The sequence below is a fragment of the Miscanthus floridulus genome, chromosome 12, assembly GCF_019320115.1.
Source record: "Miscanthus floridulus cultivar M001 chromosome 12, ASM1932011v1, whole genome shotgun sequence".
Classification (NCBI taxonomy): domain Eukaryota; kingdom Viridiplantae; phylum Streptophyta; class Magnoliopsida; order Poales; family Poaceae; genus Miscanthus; species Miscanthus floridulus.
Window position 1 is genome coordinate 61,031,551 of NC_089591.1, and position 24,234 is coordinate 61,055,784.

General features: G+C 48.5%; 2 protein-coding genes and 1 pseudogene across 2 annotated transcripts; 1 reads left to right on the forward strand and 2 right to left on the reverse strand.

Moving 5' to 3' along the window:
* The first annotated feature begins 825 nt into the window (after window positions 1-825).
* Window positions 826-1,751, forward strand: LOC136498648 (peroxisomal membrane protein 11-4-like; annotated as a pseudogene).
* Window positions 1,752-17,601: 15,850 nt separating this feature from the next.
* LOC136495968 (homocysteine S-methyltransferase 1-like) lies at window positions 17,602-18,708 on the reverse strand. The gene is made up of 2 exons (XM_066491733.1): window positions 18,508-18,708; window positions 17,602-17,775 (listed from the first exon to the last, which is right to left on the reverse strand). Exons 1-2 carry the CDS (start codon window positions 18,706-18,708, stop codon window positions 17,602-17,604), a joined length of 375 nt encoding a protein of 124 aa, XP_066347830.1.
* Window positions 18,709-22,194: 3,486 nt separating this feature from the next.
* Window positions 22,195-24,025, reverse strand: LOC136497913 (probable aspartyl protease At4g16563). The gene has a single exon (XM_066493809.1). The coding sequence runs from the start codon at window positions 23,953-23,955 to the stop codon at window positions 22,429-22,431; it is 1,527 nt and encodes a 508-aa protein (XP_066349906.1). The 5' UTR covers window positions 23,956-24,025; the 3' UTR covers window positions 22,195-22,428.
* Between the last annotated feature and the right edge of the window lie 209 nt (window positions 24,026-24,234).

The following is a 24,234-nucleotide window of genomic DNA, read 5'->3' on the forward strand; positions in this document are numbered from 1 at the left end:
CGTCAGCCCGCCGGCTACGGCTCCTCGGGGATGGGCGCCGCCGTCTGGTTCAACGAACGGAAACCCTCCGAACAAAGGGGATCTAGAGGGCTTGGGTCATGCTGAAATCGGGCTGGGTTGGACGAGCCGGACCCATGCGGCACCTAAGAGAAAATAATTAAGAGAAAGATAATTAATTTGATGAGTTGCTTTGAGATCTATGTATTTTTTTTTAAAAAAAAAGGAGTACTGGAGCAGTTCTCTTGGTCCTAAAGCTGGAACATTTTATTATGGAGTTGTAACATTTTTCTAGTGAAGCTATAATATTTTCTTCAAGAAGTTGGAACATGTTTTTTATTTTATGCAAGAATATTTTTCTTCTTGAGTTGAAACATTTTGTTTTTAAGCTAGCATATTTCTCCCCTGAAGCCTACTATGGAGAAGATTTTTCATGAAAGTGGGCAGACTAATTTGCCAAGGTTTCTTCACTTGAACCCCTTGCGATTAGACCATTATGAAAAGGCAGATCCCAATTTCCTACAGATTCTGGAATCTAGCTGGCGGCTGCTACCGTAGCAGGTTTTGTTGCTCCATTTGCCCTGTTTTTTTTTTCATCTCGTAGGGGCACTCTGCAGCCACAGCTACCATTTGTTCCATTTGCTCGCAACAAAGCCAGGCACCAATCAAGAAAGTAGACAAAGATGAGGGGAGCTCTCCTGCTACATGGCTCCACAGTCCCCGCTCCTCATCCCCTCTCAAAGTCTCAATACTCATCACCACCAGAAAACAACACTTCTGGTTCTGGAGCATTCCGCGCCCATTTTCCCACTCCAGCCTCACCTCACGCCCTCACCCATGTTTGTATGCGCACCCGTCGTCGTGCTTCTCGTCAAGCCCCAGGCAGCGTCTACTCGTCTAGCTAGCTAGCCATCGCGTCGCGCGCCAGACATGAGCACCGGCGACACGCTCGACAAGCTGGTGGTGTTCCTGGCGAAGCGCGATGGCATCGACAAGCTAGTCAAGACGTTCCAGTACGTGTCCAAGCTGGCGCACTGGGGCGCGGAGTCGTCCTCTTTCCCGGAGCTCGCCCAGCGCGCCAAGAGCTGGGAGACGGCGTCCGGGCTGAGCCGCAAGGCGTTCCGGTCGGGCCGCTTCCTGACCGGGTTCAACGCGCTGCGCCGGGGCCCGCCGCCGCCGGGGGATGAGTTCGGCGCGCTCGCCGTGCTGGCCAACGCTGGCGAGATGGTCTACTTCTTCTTCGACCACTTCGCGTGCCTGTCCCGCGTGGGCGTCCTCGAGCCCTGCCTGGCGCGCCGGGCCAGCTACGTGTCGTCCTTCGGCGAGGCCGTCGGCTACGTGTTCTTCGTCGCGATGGACGTCATTATGCGCCCCGTTTGTTTGATCTCATTTGGCTTATAAGTCATGGCTGTAAGTACGGTTGGCTGGTTTGATGTGAGAAAAAAAATATTATTCGTTGCTGATAAGTCATGGCTTATAAATCAAATACGACCAAGTGAGGTGATCGGCGGACCCTGCCGCGGGAGAGGAGGCTGCCGAGGGACGGCGGTGGCGGCAAGGACGCGGAGAAGGAAGTGCGGAAGATCCGGATGGACAGGGTGATGCAGCTCATGGCGACGGCGGCGAACGTAGCTGACCTCATCATCGCCATCGCGGAAACCGATCCCAACCCGTTCTGCAACCACGCCGTCACGCTGGGGATTAGCGGCCTCGCGTCAGCGTGGGCCGGTTGGTACAGAAGCTGGGCCTCGTGAACTGGGTCGGTTCAGCCCATGTGCATGTTTTTTCTTTCTATTTCGCTATAGCCCCGTTCAGCTTGCTAAAACTTGAAAACACTGTTCTGGCTGAAAAACACTATTCTGGCTGAATTATTGTGAGAGAAAAATACTATTTCGACTGAAAAAACAAGCCGGTTTCTAGGTAAGCCGAACAGGACCTAAGCTGACATACTCATGAAAGATAGTACAACCTTTCCTAAAAAACGAAAAAAAAGAAAGATAGTAGAACCCAAAAAAAAGTGTAATACTGCAACGGAGGATCGAAATAATAAATACTTAACATAGCGTTAGCCTATTCGGGAGGCCGTATCGTATCGTGGATTATTTACTGCTGGCTGATTTGGTGTGAGAGAAAACACTATTCCCGACTGAAAATTTACGATCGTTTACGAACAAGCGAACATGCTAAATAGTGCACTCAGGAGGGTGACGGGATTTACCTGAATATATGAGTTATGTGTTGGAGTACTAACATTGCATTGGAAAATGGTCAAATGCATTTACAAACATCCAGCCTGTTTGTTTGGCTGTGGCTTGTCATAAACGATCGTAAATTTTCAGTCAGAATAGTATTTTTCTCTCATACAAATCAGCCAATAGTACTTCTTCACGAACCAGCAACGATACGAAGCAGCCAACCGAACAGGCTGATCATCAGCCTGTCATCACTACTTGTTGGAAGTTTGAAATCACTAGCTACTACTATCTCCATCCTAAAGAGAATGTAAATCTCGTTTTTTAAGGTAGGATTAGTGTAGGTGTGAAATTACATATTTACCTATAACACCCTAAAATTTGGATTTTTAGAAATAGAGCTAAAATGACTTAATTTAGAATTTTGTGCTCATGAAATATAGGAAAATAATTTTTTATTAAATTAAAATTTATTATAGGGAGTAGCAACATGGATGTGCATACATGCTGGTGCATTTGTTTCTTTGTATGGTGTGGATTTGATGCAAATTGAAAACATTCGAAATGCTTTTAGAAATAAATTAAAAATGGTTTGAAGTAAAAGAAAAGAAAATTAGAAAATGAAAGAATTTAAAAAGTTGTAAAAAATTATTTTTTTGAAAACTTACTAAAATTTGCTCACTTTTATTTGAATTGAAAAGTAGATTCAAAACTTTATTTGAACTTGCATTTCGTTCAAATTTGAATGTGGTTTGGAAAATAGGAAAAAGAAAATAGAAAAGGAAAACTTTCTTTCTCTCTCCCCTCCTATTCGGCCTAAGGCCAGCTGCCCTGGCCGGCCGTCTCTCCCTCAATGCCTTTTCCCGCGTGGGCTTCTGCCCTGGCACCGGCCCAGCTCTCCCTTAATCCCGCGCAGGCCGTCTTCCTCTCCCTCCACTGCGTAGCCCACTTCTTCGCGCTCGGCCCAGCATCGCCCCGCGTCTCTCTTCCTCTACACGACCCGTTCCAACGCCGCAGCCCAGCACGGACGCCGCCGCCTCCCTTCTCTCCTTTCTCACTGACAGCCCTAGCCTGCATGTCAGCTGCTTTCTCTTCTTCCTGTCGTCGCTGCTCCAGACTTCGCCGCTGCCATGGACTTCGTGTCCGCGCACGCTCCCGACTCCACCCCTGCCTTGTGCACCCCTGCCTTGTGCCCTACACTGCTTGGCCCCATATAAGCCGAGTCGCGCCTCCTCTCTATCCCGCCTTGCCTCCGAGCGCCTGCAGCCATGCAGCCACTTAGCGCCGATGTCCGCCGTCGCCTTCCGAGGCCGCACGCTGCCCCGTCCTCTCCACGCCGCCACGAATCCGCTCCCGTCCGCGAGGATCAGATAGGTGAGCTCGCCGTTCTTTTCTCCACCTTCTCAAGTCCTTCGTTGAAGCAACAGCGTTCGGAATCGTTGTTATGGCAGAGTTCCATCGCCGGCAATGGCTGGCCGCTGCGCTGGGCACTGTAGCCGACGGCCGGCTCTCCTTTTTACCTCCCTCCTCTAATCCCCGCCGTCCGTTCTTAAATCAAGAGTCCAGATCATCTCGTACCCCTTCGTCGACCAATATTGCAAAAGGGTCCCTGTGTTTGTATTTTCAGTACGCGTTTTCTTCTTTGGAAAGCGTATTTTTGTCTGTTTAGATCCAAAATACGTTTTCACTTATTTACAGATTTGCCACTGATTTTATTTTAGCCATAACTTCTCCGTTTTAACTCGGGTTTGACCCGTTCAACTTGCATGAGGTTCGTAATTCCATAATCTATATGTTTATACTACTGTTAGATATGTTTTCAACTTTTCAAATTTAAGGTTAGATTTAATCTATTATTTATTGAAGGAAATCTTGTTTATTTCATATCTTCTGCGTTTTAACTCTGTTTTGACCCATTCAAGTTGCGTTAGATTCATAGCGACGAGATCTACGCGTTGGTAACAATGTTTATCATATTACTATTTCTAGAATTTCATGGTTTAAATCATATCTTGATTAATAATTATGCAACTGGATTTTATAAATAAAATATGATTTGCTTTACTTTAGTATTATATTTCAAACTTAAATTTGACTTAATTTATATTATCTATAAAATATCTTATATATGTTTTTATATAATTAAAACACATGAAGCTAATAGTTTTATGATTAGATCTCCTGATAGTTGTATCTTTTTAATCGTAGCTCCGATTAGTGTGCTTTCGCGTCTGTGTGTTCGTAGCGAGACGTAGATTCGTTTTATTAACTTTCCATCTTGATTTTATGTTTGGTGTACTATTCTGATTTAGTTCTATTGTTTGCTTCGTATATGATTGTATGGATGCTTGTGTGTTGCTTTATGATTAAGTCTAGTCGGTAAGGTATACGTGGTGATCAAGAAGAAGAAGAAGAACGTTGAAGATTAAAGCTTACCGAAGGATCGGTGTTTTAAGGCAAGTATAATATGAGGCTCGTTGTTACCTATTCACTTAATGCAATCTTAATTCATGTGCATATGTTAATGAGTTGCTTGCAGTCTACCTACCTTGATATTGATTATCCTGTCCTTGATTTACCTATGGGTTTTGCATGTGGGTAGTATGCTCAGTTTGATCCAACTAATATTGATTAAAAAATACACTTAAAGATATATGCAATATGGTATTAAAAGATGTTTTTAGCAATATAGAACAAAGGGAGCTAGAGCATTAGGCCTTTTCTTAGGGTGCTCTAGTTTCTCTCCATAAGGACTTATCTTTAAGTGACAACTCAGGATTTACAGTACAACCATGAGGACTACATGGCTCTGGTCTTAGTCTAGTACCTTGCTTTTTCTAGTATGTAGCAGTTTACCAAAAGGGCAAGAGGGACATACCAGGCTGGGTATGGGCCTCATCCCTAGGGTGTGTACTATGTTGCGTGTATTAGGGCCACTCTTGGAAATGACTCCATAACACTTGGGAGATGGAATCCTTAGCGATAGCTTCTTATTAGAACGACTGGGAAAAAGCTTCGTAGTATACCCTGCCTGCTCACCTTGGAAGTGTTTTAGGAGTAATTAATCCGGACATATGGGTAACACGACTCGTGGTGAAAGTGTACAACCTTTGTAGAGTGTAAAACTAATATATCAGCCATGCTTACGGTCACGAGCGGCCTGAACCCTTACTGAATAGTTGGTTATTCGGATGGTTTGGGTTATGATTATAATTGCTTATATCTCTAATTATTCATATTTGGGAGCCTAAGCATAACTTAGCAACTTATGATTAATAATAAAACATGACCAACTAAAAGTGTTTACCGCAATTCAGCCGTGTCAAGCCTTTTGAGCCTGCATCCCCTCATGTTACGCTTGCTAAGCGGTAGTAGCTTACACTTGTTTTATTTCACTACTTTGGCAAAATCCCGGATGGGTACCAGATGGAGGTTCTTCAGTGGAGCTTTCTAAGAGGAATTAGGCTTGTGATTAGTCAGTCAGTTGTCCTAGTAGATTTGGAGTCTTCATCCAGAGATCGGAGTTGTCTTTCCGTTGTTTGCTGTCTAAGGTTATATTCTTTATACTAAGTACGTTATATATTGAGCATTATCTTTCGATATTACCCTTATTTGTAGCTATATGTGAGATTTGACATCCTGGGCTCACATATGGTGTGTATCTGGTTTTGTTCTTAAAACCGGGTGCTACATTACCCATCCTCCATCATTATCCCCATACCTAGAAACTGAAAAGTAATCATTGCCTTCTAGATTGTTTTTCTCACGGATAGATAAAGTAATGGCATTTTAATAGGTGGGTCTCATTAGAAAAGGTTAACCTAATATCTACAATTACACTCTTTTTGAGATAAGATTTTAAACGTAGGATTACAATTTTTTTTGGATGGACGGCGTAGAAAGATCCATGACCCTGTTCTTCCTAATCCCCCTCAGGTGGGTCATTCTCTGATTACCTTGCTGCAGTCTGAAAGCATTGACTCCCCTGGCCAAAATTAAATAGGATCCCTATTCAAGTGCGCTTGCGCTTCACTAGCCCCATTCGCGTGCCCTTAAACCCGGCTTGATCCGCTTTTTTTCATCCAAAATAGTGTTTTCCTCTCATAAATTCCTTCAGAATTCCTCCAAGCGAACGGGGCCACTGTGTATCAAGAGAAAACCTCTTTCCAGCAGTGGTAAATTAAATTTGACCTATGAGCCTGAACACGAGTGCACGAAAGTGTGCAGTGCGCTGCCAGGTTGGCCATACCGGCGCCTGGCGTATGCAAACTTGAAACTTCAAATGCTCCCTGGTGGCCATCCAGGCTCACCGGTGAAGAACAGTGCACCAGCATATATGGGAGGCAAGCTTTTATTTCTTTTTGTTTAGCAAATGAGAGCCAAGTTGGATTGCTATTTGCTTGTAATATCCTCACACTGACCCTTCGGTAGAGACCAACACAATAGAGGTAAAAATGGGAATGGCAGTTAACCCTCTCCTTCCTACCACCAGCAGACGCACCGAAGATGAAGAAGGAGAGGGGCCCTTGGTGGCAGGGATGGCAACGGTGAGGAGTAAGGACCGATGGTGGCTGTGTTTTCTAGCGTGTGCCATTTTTATCGGGATGCTCATATCTACATCTCTAGTAAATAGAGCACAAAATAAAAAGTAGGGTACGTGGGATTTTATGGAGTCAAGCCATTTGTTTGCAAGATGAAAAACCCCCCATCGAACTAGTGACCTTGGCATGCTGCCCTCGCTGGCACTGCCCTGCGTACGCCTGGCTGGCCGCCCACGTGCGCTTTCTTCCTCGCTGGCTCCGCTCTTGTCCTTCTCTCTTGTGTCGTGTCCGAACATTTTAGGCGAGCGCCAGTCGAGCAGGTACCCTGCTGCATCATTGAGTGTCCAGGCAGCAGCAGACCCCTTTTCTTTCCCTCGCGTGCCACCACGCTGGACGCAGCCCCATGTTCCTGCTCTCCCTCCCTAGCTCCTGCGCCTTCCTTCCTGCCGCCTGGTTTCCCTCGCATGCCCGCACGCTTGACCCCGCGCTCCCACACTAGAGTTGCGGCCCTGTTCGCTGGCTCCCTCAGTCTCTATGTTTGTCTCTATGCTGGGCTGCTTCCACCGCCGGCCACTGCCCGCGAAGGCGCACCCATGCCCGCAGCGCGTGTCCTCTTTCCCCGCATTGGAGTCGCTGCGTCTCCCTCCCTGCTCTGCTGGACTGCCGCACTTCTGTGCGCCCATGCCGACGCCGCTGCCTGACCATTGCATGCGTAGGCGCACCCACGCCACCGGCAACCCCTTCCTCTTCCTCCAATGCGTCATGCCATGCCTGCGTCTGCCGGTGCCGGCCCTCTCCCACGTCGTGTCTCTGTCGTCCGCGCCACTGCAGTGCCCCGCCGGGCCGTGCCACCACTGCGCCCCCGCCCGTCGGTTCCCTAGGCGAGTGCGCTTTGGCCCATGTTGCCCGCAGTTGCCCTCATCGTGGAGCCACACTGTCTCACGCGCTGACGCACATGGCCAGAGCTCCACGCCCTAGCTCGGGTCGAGCCGCGTCCTTTTGTGGATGCGCTTGGCATCGGGCAAGCCATGAGGCTGCCTCCCCACCGCCATCGTTGAGTGCGCGGCCGGATTTCGCCACCGGCCGGTGGCTCTGTTCTGTCCTCTGCTTTTGGGGAAAGAGAGAAAAGGTGAGAAAGGTGAGGATAGAATCTTTCTAGGGTTTACGATGCGAAGTCAGTGACTCACGTAAATAGTATTTGTGTACTATGGGATGATTTGGTAGAAGCTCAGGGGCCAATTCGCATTTGTGCCACGCTGGGCCCGCCCGTGGTCGCCCACTTGGGCCGCCTTGGCTGCGTGGGCTGGCTGGTGGGCCACTCGCACGCCCACCCAGAATCACCGCGCCGCTTGGGCACCGTGTTGTGCGCTGGGCCACGTGTCCATGTGGGCCGTTCGCTCTCGGCTGCTGGGCCACCGCTCGTGCCTGCACTAGGCTGGTCTGCCATCGCTGCTTGGGCCATGCGCGCCTGTGGGCCACCCGTCGTCTGTGTGCCCATGGGTCCTCCGCCGCCCGCGCGCCGTTGGGTTGACCTGGCCGCTGGCCTTTTAATTTTTAAGAGCAATTGTTAATTTAGCTTCGTAAATAAACTTGTAAAATTCATATTAAATCATAAAAATACAAAACCAGTTTTGTTAGTCTCCTAAAATCATGCTCTACCTGTTAGTATATTTTGTTCACATGGTGTGATAATATTCTTAGAAGCTATATAATTAATTTAAGGTATTTAATATTGTAAAATATAAACTTATAGGAATTTCCATGATAAATTGGTCATATTGTTGAATCTGAAATTTTACAGTAGGCTCCTAGCAATATTAGCTACTCTTGGTAATTTTTGTAGCTCCAGAATAATTAGTTTGCTAGATAGATAATAATGCCCTATTTCAAATAATGGTTAAATCGATAGAATGAAATAAAGAAACACCTTGGGTTTATATAACTAAATTAATTGTTGGGAAATAATGTCTTATTGACAATATGGATATGTAGCCTAAGTACGGTCATCGTTAGCACTAGCTCATTAACGTGAGAGGCGTAAATCGTATTTTTCGAGTCACGGTTGCAGTCGATTAATTATGTCTTTGCATTGCATCGCATTGCATATCATATAGGTATGATGATGAATCAACAGATCAAATGGAAGGATGATTGGGAATCCGAAGATGGTGTAATAGTATTCTCCCCAGGAGATGATGCAATAGGCTTCCTATCCAGTTGATGGTGGATGATCTGAAGATGCAGATATTAACTTTTAATATATATCTTACCCAGGCAAGCCCCGGTGCATAACCTCTACTTTTCTGTAGTTTAAATTATATTTGTGTATTAAGTTTTAAGGAGTTGAATGAAACCCACCTGCATATATATCTTTATCCCATGAGTCTTACTAGTGTGATAGGATCGTGTAGAATGCTATGCTACAGGACTCTAGTAGAAGTCGAGTGATTGCCTGTCACTCGTGAGAAATAGGAAATATATTACTGCATTATTATCACTTGGAATATATAAAAATGGTGGAAAGAAAAATGGTGACTGAGTAGGGATATGGTTTAGGTATTGGTGGGTGTAAGAGGTTGTGTCGCCGTGGACACAGGGCATGGCTTGGTTACACTACTTTCCTTGTCTGTGTCGGTTAAGGACCAGTCGTTGCATAAGGCATCGTGGGCAAGTCACAGATTTATTATCCCGAGCACATACTTGTGTATGGGCGCTTGGAAAACTTGTTGCTCTCTTGTCGTGGGTTCTGGCTCTTTCCGAACCGACTGTCAGGGTTTCTTTATGATGGAGGAGGTCCTTGCACTGCGTTGAGTCCGGGACTCAGGGGCGGAGGTTTGGAGTCCCAATTTTGATGGAGACCTAGGACCCCAGGATAGGAGGATGATGGGTTGGTCATGCTTGTGCTCGGGGTACAAGCGGGACATGTGATTTTAGGGTACCTAGCTGGGGGCATTGATTCATGAATCGCCGGGCGATCCGGTATGACTTATTTTGTGTCTAGCACCGTAGTAAGAATTAAAAGATGAAAGATGGAATGGAAAAAGGAAATCTGATTGCTTACCACCTGCTTGAATGTAGCACATGTGTTTATATAGAATGGTTAGTTAATGAACCAATGAGAGAACCAATGTTTAGATAATTATTTCTGCTGTAATTCTGATAACATGTTTATATTCTGCTGTTCAATTAAATTGTTTATAACACTGATAATATGATTATATTCCGCTGTTATAATAATAAATATTATACTCTGATGTTGTATTAAAAGTGATATAAGAAATTATTAAGAATGATGTAAGCTTTATTCTCTCATTTGTGATCCTGATGGTAAAAATATGGATTTTCGGGTTCTCCCCTGGGGTGTGCCTGACAGAACCGAGTAATTTGGTGTTCTCCTTTGAGTGCTTAGTGTCTAATAGAAGATGAGCACTCCTAGGAGGCATTAGATTAGGCAGTTCTACCACAGGTGGTATCAGAGCGCAAATGAGGAAATAAAGCTTTAAAAACCTTTTCTAAACTAAAATTTGACAACCTACTTTTACAAAAAAGTTAGTACGTCTTTATGTAAAGTTATATAAGTAAGCCCTATTACTATGGTTATGTATCCAGGATAGATGGCACTCTGCCGACTTAGATAGGATTCATCAATTTTTCTGTAGGTACAGTGACTTGAGCATAGTTCGATAGTGTCGATTAGCTACAGGGAGAGAACACTGTGCCAAAAATCTAGAACGGTTGCCCTATATGTTGGCAACAGTGAAAGGACATATAGGACTGTGCATCCATGTATATCCTGTTTGTGCATTGTAGTGTCATATTGCTCGCAAATACGTCCTCCATGCGTGTCACGCGTGTCGTATTGTGCACGACGGCCTTGTTCTTGTTCTGGAGTTAGGTCTACACTATGGCTTCGTACTTCGCATTTGTCCGTGGTTCACACCTATCGTGACCCATGTCTCCCCATACCCCTTTTTCTGTGCTCTTATCAGACCCTTACCCTATAGTCGTACTAGTCAGTAATGACATCGCACATCGCTCACCTCGAACGCATGGAAATTCGATCGATTCATCATAGTGATCCCACGCGGGAACCCTGGTGGACCATGCCAGGACCACTGAACGCTTTGCCTTTATAAGTAGAGCCTGACTTAGCCCTTGGTACCACCACTCGGTGCCCTTTAGCTCACTTAGCATTTCCTTTGAGCTAGCTTTTCACTCATCCTTCCTCACAACCACCTCTAGAAATGGCAGGAGCCTAGGTTAGTAGTTACTGCCCTGAACATTGAGGGTTTTCCTAGAATCCTGTATGCCACCCTACAAAAGCTCAGAGTCAAAGATCATCCCGAGTATGAGGGCCATGAGTATGAGGAGCGTGGCACCGAGCGGTGTGAGGTTACCATCTACATCGGGAAGAGTGAAGAGTTCCCCAACCTCACTAGGAGCCTGAAGTGTGACCACAACCATGTTTAGCTTCATCGACACCTACCAAGTTGTGGCCCACAAAGCCTTGCGGTACCTCTGCCAGATCTATGAGGAGCCCATTGCCTATACCCCCATGAGGTTCTTTCCACCTTTGGACAAGAATCGGTAGGCATGGAGGGCTCGCATGGAGGCCTTGCAAGGGCGGGAGTTGCAAGAAGATAGTCCTACCATGGTGCACTTGACCACGTACCTACTTGCTCTAGATGAGCAGTATGACCGGAAAGCCTTGGAACTGAGGAGCTACCTCCATCGAGCTGAGGAAGCCGAGATCTTCACCCTGGATGCTCGAGGTACAGCTCGCTGAAGTGCATGCTAGTGCTGCAGCTGCTAAGAGCTGGGAGACTGCCATGTCGGAAGCTCTGAAGGAGGCTAAAGATCAGCATGTCCATCAGCTACGTGAGGCCTATCTTGTCACCAGGGCTAAGCGGAGGACGCTGGCTACTAAAAGGCAGGATGCCCCAATCTTGAAAGGGGTCCCTATCCACCCGCCAAAAAGAAGGAGAACAGGTGTTGTAGTGCCGCCAGCACCTCGACCCTCAAAAGTGTCAGAAGAAGAGCCCTTGATTCCTCTCACTCAGCCATTGCCACGAGAAGAGTAGATTAGTCATCTTGGGATTGCTGTGCCTGTAGTAGTAGTGATGTTCATCGCTGCCCTCCAATATTGTACTCTTGCTGTTGTTTGTCGTCTATAGTGTTGAGGTAGTCCGACCATAGGGAATGCCATGTCGTGAATGGGAGACGGAATGCCTGTATGATGTACCCGTATAAGACCATTTAGAATATGCATTTTAATTATTTCATTGTGTTTATTGCGTTCATTTACTTTAAGTTCGTTAGACGTGCTTAAAGTTTTTAAGGGCAATATTAAGCGGGTTACAAGAGAAGTTGCTATTCAGATACCAGCAGATCAGCCATGATTGGATAATTTTGGACACTATATCGACTAATTATGGATGTCCCAACAGAACACTTGAATCTCTTTAAATCAAATCCATCGTGGGATTTGAATTCCTTGTCCCTTGTTGTGAAGGGAACCCTTGTTGTTTGAATTTTCCCTTGCAATACTCCCCTTACTCTGTGGACTATGACCCCACCACCTTCATGGCATGTAAGTTGGTAGTAGTTGCCTAGTTAATAGCTTATGGTGTCGCGACGACACCAAGGGCTCCTTGTGGAACAAGCTACCACATGGTGACACTGCTTGGCACGTGCTAGTATCGAGGTTGTTGACCAAGTACCTATACCAAGTTACACCGCCGCATCATTTTGTTTTAAAATTTTCTCCTTGGAAATGTTTAGGTGTTCAAACAGGAAATCCACAACAGGTTGATGACATAATGTTCTCTCAAGGTAAGCAAGAGAAGGTGGTTTTGGAGGATGAAAGTATGACATGGTCTTAGTTTACATGAAAGACTGGATGTGGTTGAGTAAAGGAAAGAAAAAGCTGAGTAGTAAGGGAAGTTAGCCTTGAATAGTCGGGAGTAATTGTAAAAGCCTGAGTGGATATAATGTCCCAAGCCCTGTGTTTAGTTGACCGTGCTACGCATGCTGGGTCATTTCGTTGCGTGCCCTGCGAACGCTGTTTGTATCGGGCCCTTAGCGCCCCATTCTCGTGTGGCCACGGCATCGTGCCATGCGCACCATCTTTGTGCACTGTGCGTTTTTCCTTTTCCCTGGCATCCGGTCGGCTCTCGACTTGCACGCCTCGTCCCTCATACCGGACCCCCTTTTTCCCTCTCCTTTCTTTCTTCTTTTGGGGACATGACCGCCCGCACGCCTGCCTCATCGAGCGGACCATCTCTCCTCTCATCTCCCTTATCCTCTGGCCGCTCGTGCGGGAAGCGCACCATATCTGCCCTTATCTCCATAGCATGAACCGTCTGTGTATCCCACCCATGCCACATCTATTTTTAGTGTGTTGCGCCCACCTCTGTTCGCCACTATAAAATACCCTTGGTCTTTGCTCTTCTTCTTCATCCCCATTCCCCTCGTATTCGTAGCAGAGTTATGAAATCCAGTCAACATTGTGAAGCGAGGTTCGTTAGTCCGAGGTGATGGTGTAATCTGAGAAGAAGAAGGATTTTGTTTTCGAAGAAGTTCAAGTTTCCTTGATTAGTTGGTTTTAGGATTCATGATGTTTTACTTCTCAGTTGACTGTTTTTGGATCTGTTGGTCATACGCCATGTTTTGGATACTCATTATCCTGTTGTTTCTCCGTTGCCCTCGTCTATCTCGACTTCTGGATTAAGTTTCGGTTGTATTAAGTTGCTCTTAACCATGTATCCCTAGATCCCCGTTTGGTTTAGTATTTGAAGTCATGTAATCTTTCATGTAATCCCTGATCTACGAAATGTAATCGTGTTTCTCCTCTTCTGGTTCTTTCTTCGAATCTCAGGATGAGATTCTTTTTAAGGGGGGTTGGTTATAACACCCCTGGTGTTACAAGCTCGTTTAGCACCACGATTTAGGCCTAAGTAAAATTTTCGAAACGATTTTCCTGGATTTTAAAAATTTAAAAACCAGCTTTCACATCAACGGTGAAATCGAAAATTGTATTTTAAAGCGTTGTTTGTGGCAATTGTTTTGCGCAAAAGAATTACATAATGCTTTAATATTTTATTCCATGGCTTGGTACAAGTAGGAGCTATCGCGTTCAATATTTTATGTGAGTGGCAGTCACACCGAGCATTCGAGCAACAGCAGGTCCTTTTTCTTTTCCTCGCTCTATCTCGTGCGCCTGCTTTTCAATGCCTCTCATTGTCTCTTTGCCTGTCTTGTGCGGTCTCATCCTTGCCTGCCTCCATTGTCCCATCGAACTAGTGACCTTGGCGTGCTACCCTCGCTGGCACTGCCATGCGTACGCCTTGGTCGGCCGCCCACGTGCGCTTGCTTCCTCGCCGGCTCTGCACTTGTCTTTCTCTCTTCCGTCACGTTCAAACATTTTAGGTGAGCGCCAGTCGAGCAGGTACCCTACTGCATCATTGAGTGTCCAGGCAGCAGCAAACCCCTTTTTCTTTCCCTCGCGTGCCACTGCGCTAGACGTAGCCCCGTGTTCCTGCTCTCCCTCCCTAGCTCCTGCGCCTTCCTTCTCGTTGCCTGGTTTCCCTCGCGCGCCCACACGCTTGACCCCATGGTCCCACACTAGAGCTATGGCCCACTCGCTGGCTCCCTCGGTCTCTTTGTTAGTCTCTGTGCTGGGCCGCTTTCGCCGTCGGCCACTGCTCGTGAAGGCACACCCGTGCCCACAGCACGCGTCCTCTTTCCCCGTGTTGGAGTCGTTGCGTCTCCCTCCCAGCTCTACTGGACCGCCGCCCTTCCATGCGCCCGTGCCGATGCCGCTGCTTGACCATCACATGCGCAGGCACACCTGCGCCACCGACGCCCCTTCTTCTTCCTCCAATGCGCCGCGCCATGCCTGTGTCCACCAGTGCCGATCGTCTCCCGTGCCATGTCTCCGTCATCCGCGCCACTATAGCACCCCACGGGGCCATGCCACCATTGTGTCCTCGCCCGTTGGTTCCCCTAGCAAGCACGCTTGGGCCCACGTTGCCCGTAGTCGCCCTCACCGTGGAGCCGCTCGGTCTCGCACGCCAATGCATGTGGCCGGAGTTCCACGCCCTAGCTCGTGCTGAGCCACGTCCTCCTATGGGTGCGCCCGGCATCGGGCAAGCCATGAGGCCACCTCCCCACCACCGTCGTTGAGCGTGCGGCCGAATTTCGCCATCGGCCGGTGGCTCTGTTATGTCCTCTGCTTTTGGGGAAAGAGAGAAAAGGTGAGAAAGGCGAGGATAGAATCTTTCCAGGGTTTATGATGCAAAGTTAGTGACTCACGTAAATAGTATTTGTGTACTGCGGGATGATTTGTTAGAAGCTCAGGGGCCGATTCGCATTTGTACCGCGCCACCTGCCCGCACTGGGTCGGCCTGTGGTCCCTCGCCTAGGCCGCCTTGGCCGCGTGGGCTGCTCGCATGCCCGCCTGGGCTCGCCGCACTGCTTGGGCACCATGTTGTGCGCTGGGCTGCGTGTCCATGTGAGCCATCCGCTCTCGGCTATTGGGCCACCGCTCGCGCCTGCGCTGGGCCGGTCTGTCGTCACTGCTTGGGCCACGTGCGCCTGTGGGCCGCCCGACGTCTGCGCGCCCATGGGACGTCCACCGCCCGTGCGCCGTTGGGCCGACCTGGCCGTTGGCCCTTTTAGTTTTTAAGAGCAATTGTTAATTTAGCTTCGTAAATAAACTTGTAAAATTCGTAGTAAATCATAGAAAATCATAAAAATGTGAAACTAGTTTTGTTAGTCTCCTAAAATCATGCTATACATGTTAGTATATTTTGTTCACATGGTGTGATAATACTCTTGAAAGCTATATAATTAATTTAAGGTACTTAATATTGTAAAATATAAACTTGTAGAATGGTTAGTTAATGAACCAATGTGGCTATTAATAAAAATTGAATATAAGGATGCACGTTTAGTAATGCTTCCTGCAAATACAATAAATCCATAAGCCAGATAGCCTTGTATATCCTTGGAGTCTTTTCTTTCCTCCTATCGGGTAAATCTTGCTGAGTACAATTGAGTACTCAGGGTTTTATTCCCCCCGTTGTAGGTGACAGGTGGAGGCTAGAGCTGACCTTTGTGTGTGGATTCCTTCTGGTGGGCTCAGAGAGGATTCCTTTACGCTGTGATCATAGTCTTTATTTATAACTCTCACTAGATGTTTTTATAAATGAAAGTTTTATAATTAGTTGTCATAGTTTACATATCCATGATTCATCATGTCATGCTTAGATAATTATTTCCGCTGTAATTCTGATCGCATGTTTATATTCTGTTGTTCAATTAAATTGTTCATAACACTGATAATATGATTACATTTCACTGTTATAATAATAAATATTATACTCTGATGTTGTATTAAAAGTGATGTAAGAAATGGTTAAGAATGATGTAAGCTTTATTCTCTCATTTGTGACCCTGATGGTAAAAATGTGGATTTTTGGGTTCTCCTCTAGGGTGTGCCCAATGGAATTGAATAATTTAATATTCTCCCTTGAGTGCTTAGTGTCTAATAGAAGACGAGCACTCTTAGGAGGCTTTAGATTAGGTGATTCTACCACATGGGCGCCGATATTTGCCTTGCATTGTTTTGGACGTCGTCATTTGACATACCAGGTGAACACGGTAAAGCCTGCTACATGCGTCTAACATAAACAATATTATGGGTGCCGACGACCGTCTTGTACCCGACAGCATGGGCAACAAGACTTAGTAGCATATGTGCACACACACACTCTCTCACGCACTTGTGAGGCTATCCCCTTCACCTATAAAAGAGGATGCGCTCTCTTCCAACAGAGAGGACGGTCATTCTGACTCTCGCTCTGCTAAGCTTTAGACATTTTGTGCACTCGAACAACTCCACAGCTCTAGAACTCTCAAGCTACACAGAGCATACGTTCTAATACTTAGTGCACGTTGGAGCTCCCGTCACTCTTGGCCCTTCGGTTCAGTGTCCGGCCGAACCTTTAACACCCCCTTCTTATTCCCACTCGTTTATAACCCTACAGCAAACTTCGAGCACCTGGGCTCAGGAATAAAGTCACCGACCGACTAGAACTGGACGTAGGGCACGTTGTCTGAACTAGTATAAATCCTATGCCATTGAGTGCTAGGCCACATCCGATCACAATGTACGGCAAAACTATAAATATTTACTTGTTGGTCACTTTTCGCACCGACAATCTCCGTCCAAAAAATGCAATTCTAGCACTCAGATTTGACCAATTATGTATTAAAGATATAAATAGTTATGACATCAATAATTAGATTTCATATGAGATATGTTCTCTTTGGTGCAAAAAACATTAGGGGCTCTTACGTTTGTACCCTTGTTTTATATCAAAATTGTGATTTTGCCCCTATTTTTTTGACTTTGTGAATTTACCCCTACTGTGCCATTCACGAAGCACTAGTTTGCCCCTGCTCCGTCATCCACCCCTAACGGTGTTAAACTTTGTACAAAAGGACATGAATGCCCATAAAATTTTGCCCCCGTTTATTATGCCTAATTGTGATTTTACCCTAATTTGGAATTAGACTTTTTTTATTGTATGCTGACAATTGATATAATCTTTTATATGGGACCAAAAATCTTTAATGTATAAGAATGCATGTAGAACATCAGTTAACAAACTGTATAAGTAGATGCATGCACTGATAACCTTAGTACCTTACCACATAGGAATGTCATACATTACATGTTTTTTCAGCAAAAGTAACCGCCATACAAGTTGGTTCATGTAACACTACAAGCACTAAAACTACACCATGTATTTACTAACCAAATTGGAAAAGAGAATGACATGAATAAAAAGATATTCAACATCGGATTAATATAACCAAATTGAAACAGATGGCACTTCGATCTTACGAGAAATCTCCTGCACAGCAGCTTCTGCATCACCTTCCTGCTGTGGAGCTTCAGCTGCTGCTTCAAGTGGCTTCTCATCGGTGGGAGCAACCTTATCCTCCACAGCTACGGCCTCCTCCACATTCACGGAGCCCTATTCACATTTACAGCATGGGCATCAGTATGTCCTTGAAGTGATATCCATTGAGCAATCTCCCAAAGATCAATGAATGATATGTTATCAAATGGCAATAGTTCTCCATCCGATGAAAGGGTCTCCAAAATCCTCGACTCAAATGCCAAAGTAGAGATATACTGATTTGTCTTAGTGAAATGCCAAAGCTGATGCTGATTTGTTTCATTAGCAATCACTCTGTGACTCACATAATGTACCAACATAAATTGATATGAAGATGGTAGTAGAGACATCTCCAGAACCTTCGCTGCCATATTGCCTTGCATGGCTGTTTGTAATAGTTGAATCCTTGTATGCCGCAACACCGAAATGGAGTGATGAACTACGTTGTCCTCCACAGAAACTGGCATGTTTTTCTCATCTCTAGCCATGCACCATTAACTTGGACCCTTTGTTGAGCTACTGGCCGAATAGTTAGATAGATTGCAGACAAATACCATGGCGACACGTCAAGCAGAAACCCACTGACCAATTGCATTTTCCCAGACCATGAACTAAACACTGATGTGCATAGAAGCCATGGAGGTTTTGGTGTCTTGCTACTTTGCCTATGGTTGGTTCTACTAATATTGTGAAGATTATTGCCCATATCTGAGATGCAATGGTAGCACAACTCCACTGACTTGCAGTAATCACATGAGGAAGTATAAGTAGCCTGTGGCGTTACCTCAAACACAATCAGGCCAGGACCGGCACTTGCAAGGACTTGCAGCCGGCGCCTGTGGAAGTCCTTCCGCTTTTCGACTGCATATGAACATCCTTGACGAGGTGCGACCTGGTGATGAGGCAAGCGGCGCTCTTGAGCGGGTCATTGATGTCGGCGCCGAGCACCTCCAACTGCGTGGCAAAGCTGCCGTCGACGACCTTGGCGTCCGGGTCACGACACGACATGAACACCTGGCGTGCGTCTCCCAAAGGTGTTCTGTGGTCTCGATGGATACGGTGGGGGCGACCTCATGGGGCAGCATAGAGGTCAACGAGGTAGAGGCAGATGCCATTGCTGTGGTCGGTGTCGCTGGCTTACCGAAGGCGGAGCCGGTGATGTCGTGATCAGTGGCCTGCTCAGTGATGCAGAATTGGGAAGCGAGGGAGATGTCCAGAGGTGGATCTGCCATCGTGGTTGCCACGGAAGGTGCAGTGGTGGGCGTCGCTGGCTTGCTGGTGACTTCGTGCTCGTGGTCTGGGCGGCGCGACGGTGGCGGGCTAGGACTCCAGGCCCATGTGGCGCGCGACGACGCCAGGGGTGGCCCCATCAGTGGCCGGGTGCGGCGCCGTCAGCGGGGCAGCAGGAGGCAGGCACGGGAGCGTGCGTGGGGAGGAGGAGCGGAGGAAGGAGCTGTGGCCAGGCACCGGAGCCACGCCGCAGCGGGCGCGAGCCAGGGGGAGGGGTCGGGGCGGAGCCCGCCGTAGGCCACGCGGCGCCCCAGCCACTGCGGGCGCGAGCCTGGGGAGGAGCGGGGCGGAGTGAGGATGAGCTGCGCCACCGCCGGTACTCCCTAAACCCTAACACGCGAGCCGCGCTGCCGGAGTGTGGCGGAGGGAGGAGGAGACGTGCCAGGGGGGGGGGGGGGGAAGGGGGGAGGATGAGCCACGCCGGGGGGAGCGGGAAGGAGGGAGGAGGAGCTGTGCCGCCGTCGGTAGCTGCGTCGCTGCCAGGCCGCGAAACCTTCTGCGAGCCGCGACTTCTCGTCGGGAACTGGTCGAGCGAACGGGTGTGAAAGGAGAAAGGGACCGAGGGGTATCACTGTCTTTTCATGTAGGTGTCTTTTCTTTTTCTTTTTTTTACCATTTAATCCCAACATTTTAGATGGTGTTACAAAGCAGGGGTAGACAGGAGCTTCGTTTAAAAAAAGCGAGGGTACAATTACAAAGTTAAAAAAAAGAGAGGCAAAATCACAATTGGAGTATTGGACAAGGGCAAGAACACCATTTTCCCAAAACATTAATATTTTTGTCTATATATTTGGTCAAACTTTGGACACTTTAACCAAAAATACACCCTAAAATCGCATTCTTTTCAGGATAGATGTAATAGATAATAGGGGCGGATCTTGTATAAGTGCCTAGGTATTGCTGGTAATACCCAACAAATTTATCAAACCATTATGTGTATATCCAGTATACAAATATATGTTAGTTGCATTTCATTTCCATTATTTTCTTGCTATTCGCTGTCAAAAAGTGTAGCTTATCAGCCTAATCTCAACACACTACACCAAGAATTCCTTAAGCCCACGTAAATTATAATTCGTCAATCGGTCAACTTACGAGGTGTTTGGTTCCTTCTACAGTAACACAAATGTAAATGGAATAAGTTCAAATCTATCTCCTACCGGTAACGTCCGCAACTTTATTTCAATTACGTTTGCGTTTTCGTTGGTACAACCAAACAGCTCGTGAGATCTTCCTCCGTCCCTTGATCAAATATGGGTATATCGCCTTTTATCTACACCAGTACAGCTAATCCTCAAGTACAATTCAAATCTTAATCCCACTTAAACCTAAGGCTGACAACCACAATGACATACATACGGACAGGCGCGATGGAGTGATGTGCAACCAGTGAAATAGATGGTTTTGGTTTGAAAATAACCAACTTTAAAATTCTGGATCCGCCATTGATAAATAATATATGTAGATACTAATCCTTATAATCAAGTTACAGCCAATTCCTATGTTTGCTGCTTCTGTTTGGCTTATATTGATGTTTATGCTGAAATGTTATAAGAGAAAAATAAAGATCCATAGCTGAAAAGTAGCTCGAGCGAACACGGTTCTGGTCTCTAGTTTTCCTTCTTCGTGAACGCTGCAGGACTTCTGTTTGCTCTCAGGAAGCTGGAGCAGGTATAAGCTGAAAGAACGGTCAGATTTCAAATTTGAAGCGTGATTTAGCCCTTGTTTAGTTCCAGGAATTTGGAATTTAGGGCTATTGTAGCATATTCGTTTTTATTTGGTAATTAGTGTTCAAACATGGACCAATTAGGCTCAAAACGTTTGTCTCGCAATTTTCCACTAAACTGTGTAATTAGTTTTTTTTCATCTACATTTAATACTTCATGCACGGGCCGCAAACATTCGATGTGACAGGTACTGTAGCACTTTTTTAGAATTTAAGGTCCAACTAAACAAGGGTGCTTATAGCAACTGGCACACACACATTAATCTGTTGTTGCGGCCCATAATGCACCGCAGATAGCCGTGCAGCATGCAGATTTTGTCCTCCCAACGCCAATTCCAATTTCCTTCCCACATTGCTAAACGAGCCTGTTTGGTCGGGCTCCGACGGCTGTGGCTCCTGTATTGTTCACCTATCGACTCGTGGGTAGCCGACAGGACGCTACATTGTTCATCGGAGCTGTTTTTTTCAGTCCTCCTTTCCTCTCTCGCTGACACCACCGGAGCCGGAGAAGCTCGTTTTTCTGGCTCCCGCGGCTCCGGGTGTTGGCACCTATCGGCTCGCGAGCGGCCGACAGGATGCTACAGTACACACCCCGGAGCTTGCGGGAACCGGCCAAACGGGCCCTTAGCTGCGCACCTGCAAGTTGCTATGGTATCGTACTTGCTCGGATTTAGCTGGACTAGTGGCCTGCACCAGCACAACGAAGCAGATGAGGAGAACCTTTTGAGGATGAGTTAATTAAAGGCTTAAAGCTGATCCGGACACCAGTCATTGGGCTAACCCCAACCAGAACCTTCCGTATCCACGAATTTACCAGTCATTAGGCTTGGGACACCTCCACACGTTTCTGATGCACGTGGACCATGCAAACTCTGTAGCACCTTGAACCTCGCCCTGCCTTTCCAGCAGGAGACAAAGGTCGCCAGCTCATGCTCGGCTCACCACTCCACACGTGCGCAGCCACTCCCGTGGTCCGTACTACTACGCCGCAGCCATCATCCATCCATTTTCTCGGCTTTGCAGCCTTGCCCGCCTGTGCAACACTGCCTCCACTGGCTTCCTGTGCAACACTGCCTCCACTGGCTTCCTGTGCAACAGCAATCAACAAGGTGTTTTTTGTTTTAGACCTGCATCAAGGTGTTTGTTGTTTAGACCTGCATTAGCAAGGTGTCGTGCGATTTCGAATGCGATTGCTCTCCAGCGTGGCACGGGCAGCAGATCTCGGAATACGGAACCAGCAACAGCATCAGCAGGACAATCATTCATCAAATGTGCCAAAGCTTCGCGTCTGTTTATTGCTATGTCCTGTTGCTAGCAACCCTTGGCGTGGAGTGACCGGAGTCCCTTTTCGATCTTGGCAAGAACACATGTTCCCATATGCGCTTGACATACAAGGGCATTTTCTATTTTGTTACGAGAGAAAAATACTACATAGCTAATAAATCGGTTGATAAGTTTAAAATAACGTGCCTTAAAAATACTGGACTATGAAGATTTCATTTCATTTACCTACAAGAACGACATGATGAGAACGAAGAAGATACTCGTACAACATACAAAAACTACTACAAAGAAAGCGAGATGTCCCTAAACATAATCTACTACATGGCACTACACGCGGCGGCAGTGGCTCTGTACAAGCACAACCAACACTTGCTAAGCTACGTCTGGGTGAGTGGGTGATGATACAATACAAGTGGAGAGTGGAAGCATCACCGGCGAGACAGCGAGTCCCACAGGTCCGTGCACCGGCGGCGTGCGAACCCGACGCGGCCGGCGTCGACGTCGTATACCACCTCGAACCCCTGCTGCTGGAAGTTGCCCAGCGTGCCGGCGGGCCCATCACCACCCTCCTCACCGGACGCGTCCCCGCCGTTCATCAGCATGAGGCACCCCACGTCGTCCTTCCTCTCCGCCCCTGCCGCCTCCTCGCTCTTGAACCCCATGAAGTAGTTCCTCCGGGGCAGCGCCACCGTGGCATTGCCCCGGAAGTGCAGCGCCAGCGCCGGCACGCCGCGGTCCGACGCGGCGTAGTGGTAGCAGGGCGTGAGCCCCGTCTGTTCCTCCGCGCGCTCGGCGCGCGCGAACCCCGCCGCGGCCATCGCGCGGGCGAACGCCTCGGCCACCCGCGCGTACGTCTCGTTGGGCAGCATGGTGAAGGTGGTTCCCGAGTCCACCACCATCCCGCCGTTCCCGGCGCGGTCCACGCGCGCGAGCTCCGGCCGGGCCGGGATCCTCGTCGCGCCGACCGAGACAGCCTCCAGCGCCACCGAGTAGAAGTACGGGTGCTTCGGGTTGTGGAGCAGCGGCGTGTACACGAAGCCGCCCGTCTCGGCGGCAGCGGCAGCGTCTGGGCTGCGGCCCAGGATGAGGGGGCTAGGCCGGATGAGCCGGTCGGCGCGGAAGGAGTGGGACACGAGGCAGTACGAGAACCTGCCGGAGAGCTGCGGAGAGAGCTGGCCCGGCAGCGAGAGCGGGCCGCGGCCGAACCCCGCCACTCCAACAGGCTCACCCAGGGCCGTGTGCGCGCACGCGAAGGTGAAGTTGTCGACGGCCACGGACGCGGGCGCGCCCAGGCCCAGCCCGACGCGGCCGCGCCTCAGGTGCGCCACGAGGCTGCCGTCCCCGTACGCGTAGTACAGCGGCGGGCACGCGTGGGACGACGCGCCGCACGAGCCCGTCTCGATGTCCTCCAGCGGGCACCCCGCCGCGGCGCAGAGGTCCGACGGCGGCGCCGAGGCGTGCGCCGCGGAGCAGAGCGGCGACGCGCAGGGGACGCGGCGGGAGTCCGGCGGCGGCGGCAGCGGGCTCGAGTGGCCGCCCGGCGTGGGCTCGCCCTCGCAGAGCATGCAGGTGAAGGGGGCGCAGGGGAACCACACGAGGTCGCTGCCGGTGTCGAGGAAGAGCGACACCGGCGCCTCGGCGGACGCCGGCCCCACGGACAGGGACAGCGTGTAGTCGCTGCCCGGGGAGAGCGCGAGCGAGAGCTGGCGGTGGCGTCTGGGACCGGGAGCGGGAAGCGGTGGCGGTTGCGGGCTCCTGCGCGCGCAGTGCCGGCCGTGGCGCGCGGCCGAGCGGAGCGACGAGGAGCGGAGGACGTGGTGCACGGGCGTGGCGCTGTCATTGGCACCGCGAAGCGAGGAGAGCAGCGTGTTGGTGAGCGGGAGGAGTAGTAGGCCGTGGCATTGGTGTTGGAGAGCGAGGACGAGGAGAGCGGCCAGGCAGCAGAGGAGGCGCATGGCTGTGGCGTTTTCGCGTGTGAAAATCCTCTCGGTGTTTTTTGGGCGTGGCGACGGTGGACTCGGGAGGTTTAGCGGGGGGTTTTGAAGCGTCGAGACGGTGCGGCGGGAGGGGCCTGGGCCCGTTGGCGAATCTGTTATTCGCCCTACCGTCTAAGTGAAATAATAGTATTTTTTTAAATAAATTAATATTAGTATTAGCATCAGCTGTTTTTTCAGATTATTGGCGCAGTCCGTCCGACCGGGGACGGTGCAAGGAGGCCACGCAGGCGCGGTGGC